This window comes from Halichoerus grypus, chromosome 5, assembly GCF_964656455.1.
Source record: "Halichoerus grypus chromosome 5, mHalGry1.hap1.1, whole genome shotgun sequence".
Taxonomy (NCBI): Eukaryota; Metazoa; Chordata; class Mammalia; order Carnivora; family Phocidae; genus Halichoerus; species Halichoerus grypus.
In genome coordinates, this window is record NC_135716.1 from 131006665 (window position 1) to 131020133 (window position 13469).

At 35.8% G+C, this 13469-nt stretch overlaps 1 protein-coding gene across 9 annotated transcripts in view; it reads right to left on the reverse strand.

Moving 5' to 3' along the window:
• Positions 1–615: 615 nt before the first annotated feature.
• The window catches only part of SRSF11 (serine and arginine rich splicing factor 11), a 40539-nt gene continuing 27685 nt past the window's right edge, over positions 616–13469 (reverse strand). For 3 of the 9 annotated variants that reach the window (XM_036116883.2, XM_036116884.2, XM_036116891.2), the window contains exons 7-13: positions 12558–12685; positions 10699–10780; positions 8742–8873; positions 6660–6749; positions 2679–2795; positions 2114–2273; positions 616–2008 (exon numbers count right to left, since the gene is read on the reverse strand). In XM_036116883.2, coding sequence (XP_035972776.1) covers positions 1811–2008; positions 2114–2273; positions 2679–2795; positions 6660–6749; positions 8742–8873; positions 10699–10780; positions 12558–12685 — 907 coding nt within the window. In that variant the 3' untranslated portion in view covers positions 616–1810. The remainder of the gene's footprint in view (positions 2009–2113; positions 2274–2678; positions 2796–6659; positions 6750–8741; positions 8874–10698; positions 10781–12557; positions 12686–13469) is intronic. The other 6 variants (XM_078072917.1, XM_078072920.1, XM_078072922.1 and 3 more) reach the window with 6 other exon arrangements.

Genomic DNA, 13469 nt, shown 5'->3' on the forward strand with positions numbered 1-13469 from the left:
ACTATTACTAGAACTTCTTACTCACTATAGACAAAATTCCTTTTGATAAAATCTTTAAAAAGTTACTACAAACTGTAAAAACAATGCTTTTCTATATGGCATTTCAATTTTTAAAAGTTAAAAAAAATTATACTCAAACTTGCATAAAACCTACAATTCCAAGTCTCATTTTCCCCATAATGCCAGCCACTCAACACTACTCGAGTATTTCATAAATGAATAAATATACTATTTAGTACTGTACAGTAGATACATACCATGGACAGTTTCTACACTATTCCAGAAAAGGCAAATATTTATATTTCACTGAAAATATTAATTTACTAGATATAGGTGGGATCATTTATCCTAAAGTTCACTGCTTTACTCAACCCAATTCCTATACCCAGAATATGAGAAATAAAATTACACTAAAACTGCTTTTGATAGAAATAAAGCCAACTTTGACAATTCTGATGGCAACTAATCGCTACAGTGAGGGATTTCATCTTATTACTATATTTAAGTATGTGGATTCAAAGGGGGAAAGATCTTGATTTGTAAAATGAATGAGGTAAATGTCATACATTCAATAGTGTAAATAAATACAAATACAGTTTTACAGGAACATGAACATAAGTTTCAGGGTTTTATTATCAAAGTCTTGTAAAACAATTTCAGAAACTGTACATCAACATGGCACAGACTGAAGCCTACTTTTGTTTATACTGCACAAAAGTGAAGCTTGAAACTCCTGTAACTAAGAAAACAGTTGCCTAACTACTTTGCATTTAACATGGAATCACTGTGTGCATAAGATTACTACTGCAGTAACAGTAACACAAATTTATTGGTTTTATACAACTTGAGATCAAATAAAAAGTACATTATCAAGTAGATTTGTCTTATTTTAAAAGCATATGAAGGTCAATTTAAAATGCACTACCCCCTTTTTCCAACACTGAGATTAAAACAAATTAATAAAAGAGTGGAAAATTGAAAATCAGGACAAGAGATAACTTTCTTTTACAGATGGGACTCAGGATAGGCAGAAGCTTTCACTGATGTAGATGTGGAATAAATTATTTCAGGAAAAAAAATTCCCAAACACCTTATGAAAAAGTATACAACTCTACTTCAAAATATGCTATTTACTCACTGCCAAAGACAGTTTCATTTGAAATCTTGTTTCTGTAATTAAAGCCTAATCAGCCATCAAAAAAGGTTAGTGCATATATAACCTTTCAAAGTTAAACAAAAGCCACAAAAATTTAGCCACAAGGCTTAAAGGATTATCTATTTCAAATGTTCATTTTCAGATATAACTATAAGAATGTTAATCTGTCATGTCAACAAACAAGACCATAAGTAGATCCATCATGTTGGAGGATTTTAATGACATTTAGGATATTCCTGCCACAATTAACATGCAATCAGTGCATTCCCTACATGGCTCTATTACGGCAATGAATCAAATTCTAGAAATACTATAAGTGAACTTACTTAATAAAGGAGATCATACAACATAAACAATCCATGCCTGCTGTAGATGCATGCAGCTTTTCATTTTTGTTATGAAGCAGCACCAGAATAGTAAAACTGCTTGGTTACTCAATCAGATTTCACCATGTCAAGACTTGGTTACTCATGTATCATTTTCTAAAAGCTTTTGGATGTAAATAATTAATATCAATATCAGGAGCTTTATAACCATTTATAACTCAAGAGCTGTATACATCTAGGTTTGAGATGAACGAATACAGCATTAAGAAATCACACAAAGGAATGACACTGATGCATGTATACAGTTGGATCCCCATGGAGGCAATATTCAGTCACTCATATCCATGTCCTCTTCATGATGATCATCCCCATTCACTTTGGATTCTCTTAGTGAATCACCAGTTCCCTTTTCCACAGAGCATTCTTTTGTTTTAGGGGAACTTGGTTCTGTTGGCTTCTTCTCCTCCTTTTTCTCTTTCTCGCTGTCATACCCTTGTTCCTCTTCATCGTAATCCCGTGTAACCTGCTTTGCCAAGGAGAATAAAAAAAGTAAACGTCTTCCCAGAAAAATCACTACTTAAAATTACCAGCACTACCCCAAAGATCAAAGTAAATTAGTTTGTAAACATACTTTTACATCTTTATCACTCTCTGATTTTCTTTCCCGATCCTTTTCCTTATCTTTACTTTTCTTCTTCTTGCTTGTTGATCGTTCTCTTTCATCTCTGCTTCTTTCTTTATCTTTATCTTTCTTTTTCTCCTTTTTATGTCTAGGATGACAGTAAAATATTCTCAAAAAAAAAAAAAAAGGCTTTAAAGGAACCAGTCAAGAAGTTTCACCCTTAAGTGTAGCAGTAAGTTTAAACTTGTTCAGATGGTGAGCTTGACCCAAGTTTGCATGACATGAAGAACAACAAACACCCATTTCAAAACGCTAGATACAAGTTGTGCATTAGTGATACAGGCAAGAAGACTGAAACTGGTTATTCATAACCAGTTACAGTCTAAACTGTAGACAGTTTAGGTCTAAACACTTTTTATAATAACACAGTCTCAAGCAGAAAGGGAACGTATCAGCATGTTCTTAAGCACTTTAATTCTTGAAAAGGAAGAAAAAGTCTAGGAGAGTTTTTAAAATAAAAACTGACAGCTTCTGAAATGTAGAAAGTACAGATCCATAGCACTAACATTCTTACCTCCTAGGAGACGGTGAGCGGGACAATTTTCTTTTAGGTGACCTAGGCTTTTTAGGAGATCTTGTGCCACTCCTACTTCGTCGTCGTCGTCTCTCTCTAGAACCATAAATGTGCAAACTAGATTTTAAATTACAGTATTATCTAAAAAATGCAGACACATCACAGCAGATGTGTCTATTAAAGGAGCTCCACTAGGAACTCCTACAAAAGGATCTGATAATTAAAAATCCATTTTCTTTTTTGTTTAAAAGACTTGATTTTTAAATAATCTCTACACCCAATGTGGGGCTTGAACTTACAACCCTGAGATCAAGAGTTGCCTGCTCTTCTGACTAAGCCAGCCAGGTGCCCCTGAAAGACCCATTTTCATATACTGTTTTGAGCTGAAGAATCAAACGAATAATTTTTTAACAAACTGTATGCTTTTACTTTCATGCCCTCAAGAAAACCCTAACTTGTGTCAATTCTTAAAGACAAACGTTCTGGGGAGCCTGGGTGGCTCAGTCAGTTAAGCGTCTGCCTTCAGCTCAGGTCATGATCCCAGGGTCCTGGGATCGAGCCCTGTGTCGGGCTCCCTGCTTCTCCCACTCCCTCTGCCCTTCCTCCTGCTTGTGCTCTCGCTCTCAAATGAATAAATAAATAAAATCTTAAAAAAAAAAAAAAAAAAAAAAAAAAAGACTAAAGTTCTCATTCAGGAAGGAAAAACAGTCTGAAGTAAACTATTTCAGAACTCAGTTTTAAATTCAAAAATTCAGTGGCCAGAACAGGTGCCATGATATGAAAATCAACTGCTAAAAAAAAAACCCCAAAAAATTACTTTTGTTAGGTAAAATTCAAGAAGTAGAGTTGGTAGTAACAGAGATCGGACTGACTCCCTATATCGCAACAAATGATGTTCCCCTCAACCCTGCTTTGAAAAATTAGTTTTAAGATGCATATAGCCTTCCGCTCTCTAAAACTGCGGCATTTTCTTTTTTTTTAAATATTCTGCTTCTGTCACTATTCTCATTTTAAGGCTTGCAAAATGACCATTATTACAATTTAGGCACAAAGAAAATAATCAAAAATAAAACCCCACACTTTCAGTTGGTTGAATGGGGTGGCTGGGTAATAAGACATTGGGGAGGGTATGTGCTATGGTGAGTGCTGTGAATTGTGTAAGACTGTTGAATCACAGACCTGTACCCCTGAAACAAATAATACATTATATGTTAAAAAAAAAAAAAAAGATAGTAGGAAGGGAAAAATGAAGGGGGGGAAATCGGAGGGGTAGACGAACCATGAGAGACGATGGACTCTGAAAAACAAACTGAGGGTTCTAGAGGGGAGGGGTCGGGGGGTGGGTTAGCCTGGTGATGGGTATTAAAGAGGGCACGTACTGAATGGAGCACTGGGTGTTATACGCAAATAATGAATCATGGAACACTACATCAAAAACTAATGATGTATGGTGATTAACATAATCAAAAAAAGTTAAAGAAAAAAAAGATGTAAAAAAAACCAAAAAAACTTTTTAACTCTTTAACAGCCCTCTGTGACCTCCCTGACCTCCCCTGCCAGAAACATTACACACAACTTTTCATTCATCAAATATTGTTTATCAAGTTTGTACACCGCATACTTTTTGCTACTGCTCTGTGTAACCAAAACTCGAGATACCCTAGATGAAAGAGATGTTTTAGATTTCGGTGTCCCTGTATACACCGGAGCACAACTGCAAACACAGCAAGTATATAACAAAAACTTAAAAGAATATGCCTTAACTTAAGATAATCCAATAATTAAGTAGGGTAAGGTACTTATAAGTAAGTACATTAAGTAAAGCAATAGTAAAAAAAAAAATGCCTCTAGTTTTCAAGGTAAGAAAATATACGCTGCTCATCCCATCTTTTATGCCCCTTTGCTACCTATATATTCTGTAGACCTGGCTTGACATTTCCTTAAGCACTCACATCTAGTTTTGTTTTGTTTATATATATATATATATATTTTTTTTTTAAGATTTTATTTATTTGACAGGGAGAGACACAGTGAGAGAGGGAACACAAGCAGGGGGAGTGGGAGAGGGAGAAGCAGGCTTCCTGCAGAGCAGGGAGCCCGATGCGGGGCTTGATCCCAGGACCCTGGGATCATGACCTGAGCCGAAGGCAGACGCTTAACGACTGAGCCACCCAGGCGCCCCTGTTTTATTTTTTTACCTTTAAGAAACTATCACCCTGATAAGAAACGCAGACCCTTTAGCTATTCACAGCAACCACTGATCTATTTTGTCTTTATAGATTTACCTATTCTGGACATTTCATATAAATGGCATCATACAATATGTGGTCTGGCTTTCATCTGTCGCAACGTTTTCAAGGCTCATCCATATTACAGCATCTGTCAGTACACTTTATTTCCTTTTACTGCTGAGTAATATTCCACTGTACGAATATACCATTTTGTTTACCCATGTTAGTTAATAGACATTTGGGTTGACTTTTAGATTATCCTGACAATGTTGCTATGAACATTCGTGTAGAAGTTTTTGTGTGGACATTATGTTTTCACTTCTCTTGGGTATACCCCTAGGAGTGAGACTGCCGTGTCAAGAAATTCTTTTTTTTTTTTTTAAGATTTTATTTATTTGACAGAGAGAGACACAGCGAGAGAGGAAACACAAGCAGGGGGACTGGGAGAGGGAGAAGCAGGCCTCCCGCCGAGCAGGAAGCCCGATGCGGGGCTCAATCCCAGACGCTGGGATCATGACCTGAGCCAAAGGCAGATGCTCAACAACTGAGCCACCCAGGCGCCCCAAGAAATTCTAACTTTTTAAGGAACTGCCAAACGGTTTTCCAAAGTATCTGTCCCCATTTTACATTAATACCAGCAACGTACAGAGTTCCAATTTCTCCACATCCTCACCAACCACTAGTTATCATCTTTTTTTTTTTTTTAATATAACCATCCTAGTGGGTATGAAGTGGTTCTGATTTGCATTTCCTTCATGACTAATGCTAACATCTTTTCATGAGCTTATTGGATACTTGCGTATCTTTAATGAAATGTCAATTCAGATTCTTTGCCCATTTTTATACTTGGTAATCTATGATTCTTCCTATGTTTTAGATAACAAGTTCCTTACTAGCTTATATATAATTTGCAAATACCTTCTAGCACTCCGGATTATCTTTACTTTCTTGACAGTGTTCTTTGAAACACATGTCTCTAGTACTGATGATCTCCAATTTATCTATTTCTCTTGTGTTGCTTATGCTTTTGGTGTCATTTAGGAAACCACTGCCAAATTCAAGGCCATGAAGATTCAATTCTATGTCGTCTTCTAGCAGGTTTTAGTTTTAGCTTTTATATTTAGGTCTTTCATCTACTGTATTATTTTTTATATATAGTGTGAGCCTCCTAGTGAATCTGAACATCAAGATTAAAGAATACTGCAGCAAGACATGTCTAAATGAGATTGGAAGAAAATGGAAGTAGCCATCCTTACTACTAGCATATGAATTCCACATTAAGAGTGAAAAATGTATTTTCTATGGAGTAAAGTTGCAACACTGAATTTTCACTATGGCAGATTAAAGACACAATTACTAGTCTAAGAATGACACAAATTAGAACTTACATGGCCTCTCATTTTATCAATAAATGACTATATATGTGGATATTTTAAATATGACTTACTATAATAAAATGAATTTAATGCAGTAATTCAGCATACATTAGCCACTAAAACTTAACAAACCAACCAAATCAGGATGTGAAATGTATATGGCAAACAAAAACTGACCTCTGTTGAATTCCATGTCATTTCAAATATAACACCATAAAATATTAAGTAAAAAGAACTTTATTCTTCCAAATTGCTTTTAAAAAACTTCAACACTGAAGTATGTACCTATGTACTGGAAAACATTTAATGCTCAAGGCCTATTGATATTCTTGCAAAGTTATAAAAAGTGCCAAGAACTCATAATGCCACCTTACCTGCTTGCACTTCTGGAACGTCTGGCTGTGCTGTAACTTTTTGGTGGTGTTTTGGAACGTTTCTTTTCTTTGTCTTCTTTCTTTTTGTCTCTAAAAAATGAACACAATTTATGAATGCATTAGAAGAAATACAGCAACTACAAATAAAAACAAAAGCACAATGAGATCTAATTCTATCCTTTTTTATTTTAAAGATTGATTTATTTATTTGAGAGAGAGAGAGAATGACAGAGAGAGCATGAGCGGGGGAGAGTCAGAGGGAGAAGCAGACTCCTTGCTGAGCAGGGAGCCCAATGCAGGACTCAATTCTGGGACTCCAGGATCATGACCTGAGCCAAAGGCAGTCGCTTAACGACTGAGCCACCCAGGCACCCCTCTATAGTTCTAATTTTTGATTACAGTAACAGTCCCTCAAGGAGACTCAGTCATGTTTCCACAAATTCAGAAATCTTTTCAAAATACAAATTTGAAAAGAGTAACTCCCCGTTCCATAACTTTTCCATCTCTTGCCATTGCTTCCTGGATCAGGTACAAACTCCTTAGTGGGAACAACACAGCGTCCTGTGTGTCACCTGCCTCCTTACACTTTCTGACCTTATTTCCTAGCCCCCCCCCAAATACCAAAATACTTGCCATTCCAAGAATTTATGCTAATTTTGTAAACAACATTCTCTACCTGAAACCATGCTCTTAAGTGCAGTCAAATCTATCAGAATTTAATACTCAGTCACTTCTCAATTATCTTCAATACTACTAGCAATGACCCTTACTTGGTAATTACATTAACCCCTCTTGTATAAAAAAAAAGTTCCTTGAGGGAAAGAATGCCCAATTTCTCTTTGTATGATATTCATTTCATTATGCAAGCTTGTTTGACTGACTGGATTAAGATGACTCACCCTATAAAATATAGTAACTGAAAGCCTCATTATAGGCTGAATACTCAGTAAAGCTACCCCCAAACCTTTGTTCCCAGCTGAGCTAGATGTTCACTGAGAATAAACTGTTTCGGACTCCAGCTGTCCTTGTTATTTTAATTACATAGTTAAACATACAAACGCATAATGGATAGTATAAAAGGTCTGCTTCTAGAAAATTAGGCAAATATTTTAGAAAGAGAAAAGGACAGTTGCTAAAAAAAAAATAAGCATTGTGAAACTATGCGTGTGACAACTATAAATGAGAAAATATAATAAAAATCTAGGCACTTTTTAAAAGTGATAGTTCTCTTGCCACTGTAAAGGTGGTTCAAGTGAAAAAACAATGACTTGGTAAATGTTACTCAAAACTACCTATTAGGGGCGCCTGGGTGGCTCAGTCATTAAGCGTCTGCCTTTGGCTCAGGTCACGATCCCAGGGTCCTGGGATCGAGCCCCGCATCAGGCTCCCTGCTCTGCAGGAAGCCTGCTTCTCCCTCTCCCACTCCTCCTGCTTGTGTTCCCTCTCTCGCTGTGTCCCTCTCTGTCAAATAAATAAAATCTTAAAAAAAAAAAAAAGACTACATATTATTTAAAAGGGTTTGGCCCTATATGAAAAAGACTGACTACTGAATGAATGCATGTTTAAGTCAAAATACAATGTTAAGGTAACAATGTTTGTTTAGTGAATCCTTAACTTTAACCTTCTACTCATTCCAAATCATGGGACAGGAGGCTAAGTATGGTTCAGTGTTTGCCATATAGTAATTCTTAATGTTTATAAGGTGCTGATAATGGGATTTATAAAGGTGAATTAAGGCATGGTTGCCTGCCATAAACTCTTCAGCATACCATAAGGAATGCTGGTAGCACTACATCCTTAGCAGGGCTGAGAGGTAAGAATGAAATGAAAGAATGTAGTAGGACAGGTAAGAAATTTTACTACAAAGAAATCGTATCTCTGTTTTCAGCTATAAGGAGAAACCTTAAGTTTACAAAGGAGCCCAAGAAAACAAATGTCAGCCTCTTCAAACTTTAAATAGTTTCTTCTCCAATCTAGCCCTATCTCCTTTCTCCAGCTCTTTTGTCCTTAAGTAGCCCATATTTAGGGTCTTGGCAACTCTTAAAATTTGTCTTCCCACCCAATGTCAATGGTCTACTGTACCTGGTTTTTGATGTGCTCCTTGATCTTCTACCTCTCTCTCTGGAATGAGATCTTCTCCGTCTTGGACTTTTGGATCGTCGCCTACTCCTTGACTTAGAATGTGATCTCCTTCTTGATCTGCTTCTTGACCGCCTAATAGCAAAAGAAAGCCAATACACATATATAAAGGTAGAAAGACTAGCTCTATGACTGTTTCACTTAGCATCAGACAAATGATTCAGACATATGGGTTAACCATCAATAAGTGGGGGTAATTTCCTATCCGTTGCTGTAAAACAACCTTTTTTTTTTTTTTTAAAGGTTTTTATTATCTTAGAGAGCGAGAGCAACTGGGGGCGGGGGGGGGGGGGGGGAGAGAATCTCAAGCAGACCCTGCAGCCTGATACAGGGCTTAAATCCACAACCCTGAGATCATGACGTGAGCCAAAACCTAAAGTCAGATGCTCAACTGACTGAGCCACCCAGGTGCCCTTAAAACATCTTTGACATCCTAGAAATCAATACTTTCTAACACCTAGAATTTCTCAGGTAATTAGGTCATGTGACTGCAGCTTTCATTGGGATTAATGAAGTTATGAAAGAGATCTAAATCCCTCACCCATTCCATGTGAGGATATAGTGAAAAGACTTATAAATAAGGGTCCTCACTAAACACCTAATTTGCCAAGACCTCGACCTTGGATTTCCCAGCCTCCAGACCTGTGAGAAATTAATTTCTGTTGCTTGTAAGCCACCGAGCCTATGGTATTCTATTATAGCAGCCAAGTGGACCAATGAAATGACCTAATGAAATGACTATGAAATGACTTGACAATGTCACGAGGTCCATAGGTCAAAATTATTTTCAAAAAACCAAGATATTATTTGCCCTTTCCACTGTGTTGACATTTGAATTAATAGTGCAAAAGCAATGGTACTGTGAAAGGGTTAACATCTTCTTAGCACAAATCAAGGTAGCAGGAACTAAACTGCCCTAGTAGTCACCTGTAGTCTTCACTGGCATTTGCAGTATGCACTGCAGTAAAAGAAAAAAACAAAAAAAACAAAAAAATGCCATTTTCACTAAAGAGGTCTTTGATGAAGCAATAAAGACTATTAATTTTATTAAATCTGGTTCTTTGAATGCTACTAACATGGTATTACTGAGTAGTAAATATTAAGTCTAGTCCCTCGAGCAATGTTCTGTGCAATGAATGCATAAAACACTCCTCATATAAAGTTCAATGACTGTTGTTATTAAGGAACACAATTGTGTAATTGAGTTGTGAGCTTAACAAACTGCTTTCCCATGAAATAACATCTTTATCTGACAAAACAAGTATGACAAACCATGGTTGTTCAGACTATGGTATTGGCAGACATTTTCTTGAAAAAATGCACGAAGCCTATCATCTCAAGAAAAACAAACTTGTTGCCCATGATAAGATCTGAGTTTTCAAGAGAAAAGTAAATTTTAGAACACTTGAATCCACCACTGTGAACATAACAGATTCCTAATACTTAAAAGGGTTTTCAGATGAGATGTGTGTGATATTACCAAAAGAACAGCAAGTCGTCATTACAAATATTCATGCATTAGATGGGTAAGCTGCAGGTTGCGTGATGACCTTTCAACTTAAAAGTCTCAAAGGTCTGTGAAAAGTCAGAACTAGAATTCAGGTCGAAATTTTCCAGTCTAGTGTTCTTCCATAGTACTAACTCAGTTTAGTGCTCCAGTCCCAGTGCCTTCCTCCCACCCCTGGATTTTGGAGCTTTAAAGTACCGATCGTCTATTTATCCGCCCATACCTTTTCTCCATGTATATACATGTGAATTCACACACTCTGCTAACGGCAACAGTTACTAAAACACACTTTAATCAAGAGCTAAGTAGGTTAACAGATGACAAGAAGGATGTGAGATACAGAAATTATCTTTGTCTAAGGTACAATTAACTACCAACAACAATCAACCTAACCTGTGCCTAGAAGATGAGGGAGTCCTCCTCCTCCTAGAACGTGATCTTGACCTTGAGTGCCTTCGTTTTTCTTCTTTCTTATCTGGATTTTAAAAAAAAGGAACCTGGACTTAGAAATCATCAAATAGATTATGCCCATTCAGGAGTTATTCTAAGAAATATTATCTTAATTTTCAGATTTTATATAACATCCTTAAATGGTTTATGATCCTTTTTTCTAGACTTTCAGTAGATCCAAATTAGACATCTGATTTTCAACTAACCAAAGGTTCCTCTGACTCTTTCATCTGTACCAGACTTGGAAGGCTGTGATGTACTGTCCATAAACAATCTATGAAAAGGATTATCCTTCTCATTCTTTATAGGTTTCTAAATGAGGAGTCCCCTTTTCCATTCCTAGGTTCTACTTTCCCAAATACAGCTATAATTTATCCAGTTTAAAACTTTATTTTCATGTGTTATGTATTAATAACATTTCCCCAATCAGCACTTAACTGTAAGATAAATACATTTAATAGATTTATAATAAACAGAAATATAGACATTTTAAATTCATTAAAATGTTCCTTCTTTACCACTTAAGTCTATGCTCCTCTGCTAAAATAAATTCCTGTCTATGTTAAAGTGGTCGATAAACAGGCTCAATATTTGGCCTTCAATTCTACAAAGTCATGACTCATTCACTGTTCTCACTATACTCTGACAGAACTGGGTTTTAGTAAGCTAGCTCTCTTTCTTAATCTGTCTGAACCTCCTTCTTCCTCTCCAATTTTCAATTGTGTAAGTTAGGAGACAGATCTAGATGATTTGACTCCCATTTCTTAGTTTTTAAATAATACAAAAGCAATTCCTTTAACTTGGGACTTAAGAGAAATAAAGACATTGCATTCTTCAAACATGACTATAATCAAAGAGAGATTGAGTTCTTCTTTCACATTTAGATCATTTCATTAATAGGAGTCAATTTATTGCAAATGTCAATATTAATAATAAATTAACAAAAATCTTGGGGAGAGAGGAATTCATAAATAAAACACTTTTAGTATTTCCAGTTATTAGTTTTCAATGAAAACAAAAAGTTACAGCATGGTGTTCTAGCTTTGGGGTCACATACATCCAGTTGTGTATCTAAAGCTCCTACTGCTTGCTTTGTGGCCTTGGACTAATTAATTCTCTTGATTAAATAACAGACACAAAGCACTTAGAATTAATTTTTCCAATGTTATAATTATCTTCCTAATACTATACATATCTAAAACCTTCCCATTTATTAAGAAATAGGAGTGAAAAATTAGTAAAACATTATTTAATGGGGGAAAAAATAATCCAGGACCAAACATCCAATCTATACAGGCAGACAATAGGATAATGATTCATTTCATCTCAAAAAGACAATCTGCAAAGAATAAGGCACTATTTTTAGGTATTTGCTTTTCTTTAAACAAATGTTGTAACAGAAGTATCTTTAGTAGGTTCTCTAGGTCAAATAAAAGACTGAAATCAATTAGGCTATCCCAATATAGGCAAACATAAATCCAGGCACTACTATTAAGGAATGCATCATTGAGGGATGGGGTAGAGTGCCTTGTAGGATGTTTAGCTACATCCTGATCCTCTACCCGCTAGAGATGCAGTTGGTACCAGCACAAAAATTAAGTATCTCCAGATTTTAAATTATGTCCAGGTGACCGTTCCCTCCCCTGACCCAGGATTACTCTACTACATGCTCTTTTATCAGAATTTGGAAAATTAAAAAATGATTATAGTATTACTCAACATATTCCCAAACTTATGCAATAATCATTTTCGTCAATAATCCTGTAGTTTAAAATTCAACACAACTGCCTAACATATTTTACCTGGTTCTATAGCAGCAGAAATTAGGGACTGTGCTTCTCGTACTCTCTTCATGGCTTCCTCTATTTCTTTACTAGAGGTATCTGATTTCAGACTTGGTGAAACAAGACCAGCAGCTACATGATTCAACCTGAAACAGAACCAAAAATTGAGAGCTGAAGTATTTTAAAATGCACAACAGTATTACAAATAAATGTGTTAATGTTTTATATATCATTTTAGTATTGAAAAAAGGGGAGATTTCATGTTAATTTTGGTAAAACCATGTATAGTATACTATCCTTTTCAATATTTACAACCTGCATTTTAAAGATTGAGAGACACCTGGAATAAGAAAAATACCTATTATTTTGCTGAACATCCATTAACTTTCCATAAACACAAGTTGAGAAATGCTAGTACCTGGGAATATGCAGATGCTGAAGATTTTTGATTAACAAAACTTTTCCTTCATACGATTTAAAAGCTTTCTACAGCAGAATTAAAGAGTATTACTTGTAAGGTTGCAGATGGACAGAAAATGAGGCAGAGGCCAATGGCATACCAAAGTTACCATGAAATTGCTGACTGGAAAGATGGACCTTTTAAAAGGTTTACTACATGTGAAAAAAAATTATAGACAATGAATATAAGATAGTTAATTATTTGTGGAGAAAGGGCAATGTAAACAAGAATGGGTTCAGAAGGAATTTCAACTGTACTGGTGTTATACTGCTGGGTGGTTGGTACATGCTAAGATTTTATCAGATAATTTTTAAGAAAAAAGGCACTAATCACTACAGTCAAATAATTCTGTTCTGCCTCCCCCCACGCTCTCCCACTTATTTATAGTGAATTTCACCAAGCAGAAAAAGCATTAAGTTCAAATTTAATATAATACCAGGAAATTATGAAGTAAAATATCTCATGACTTT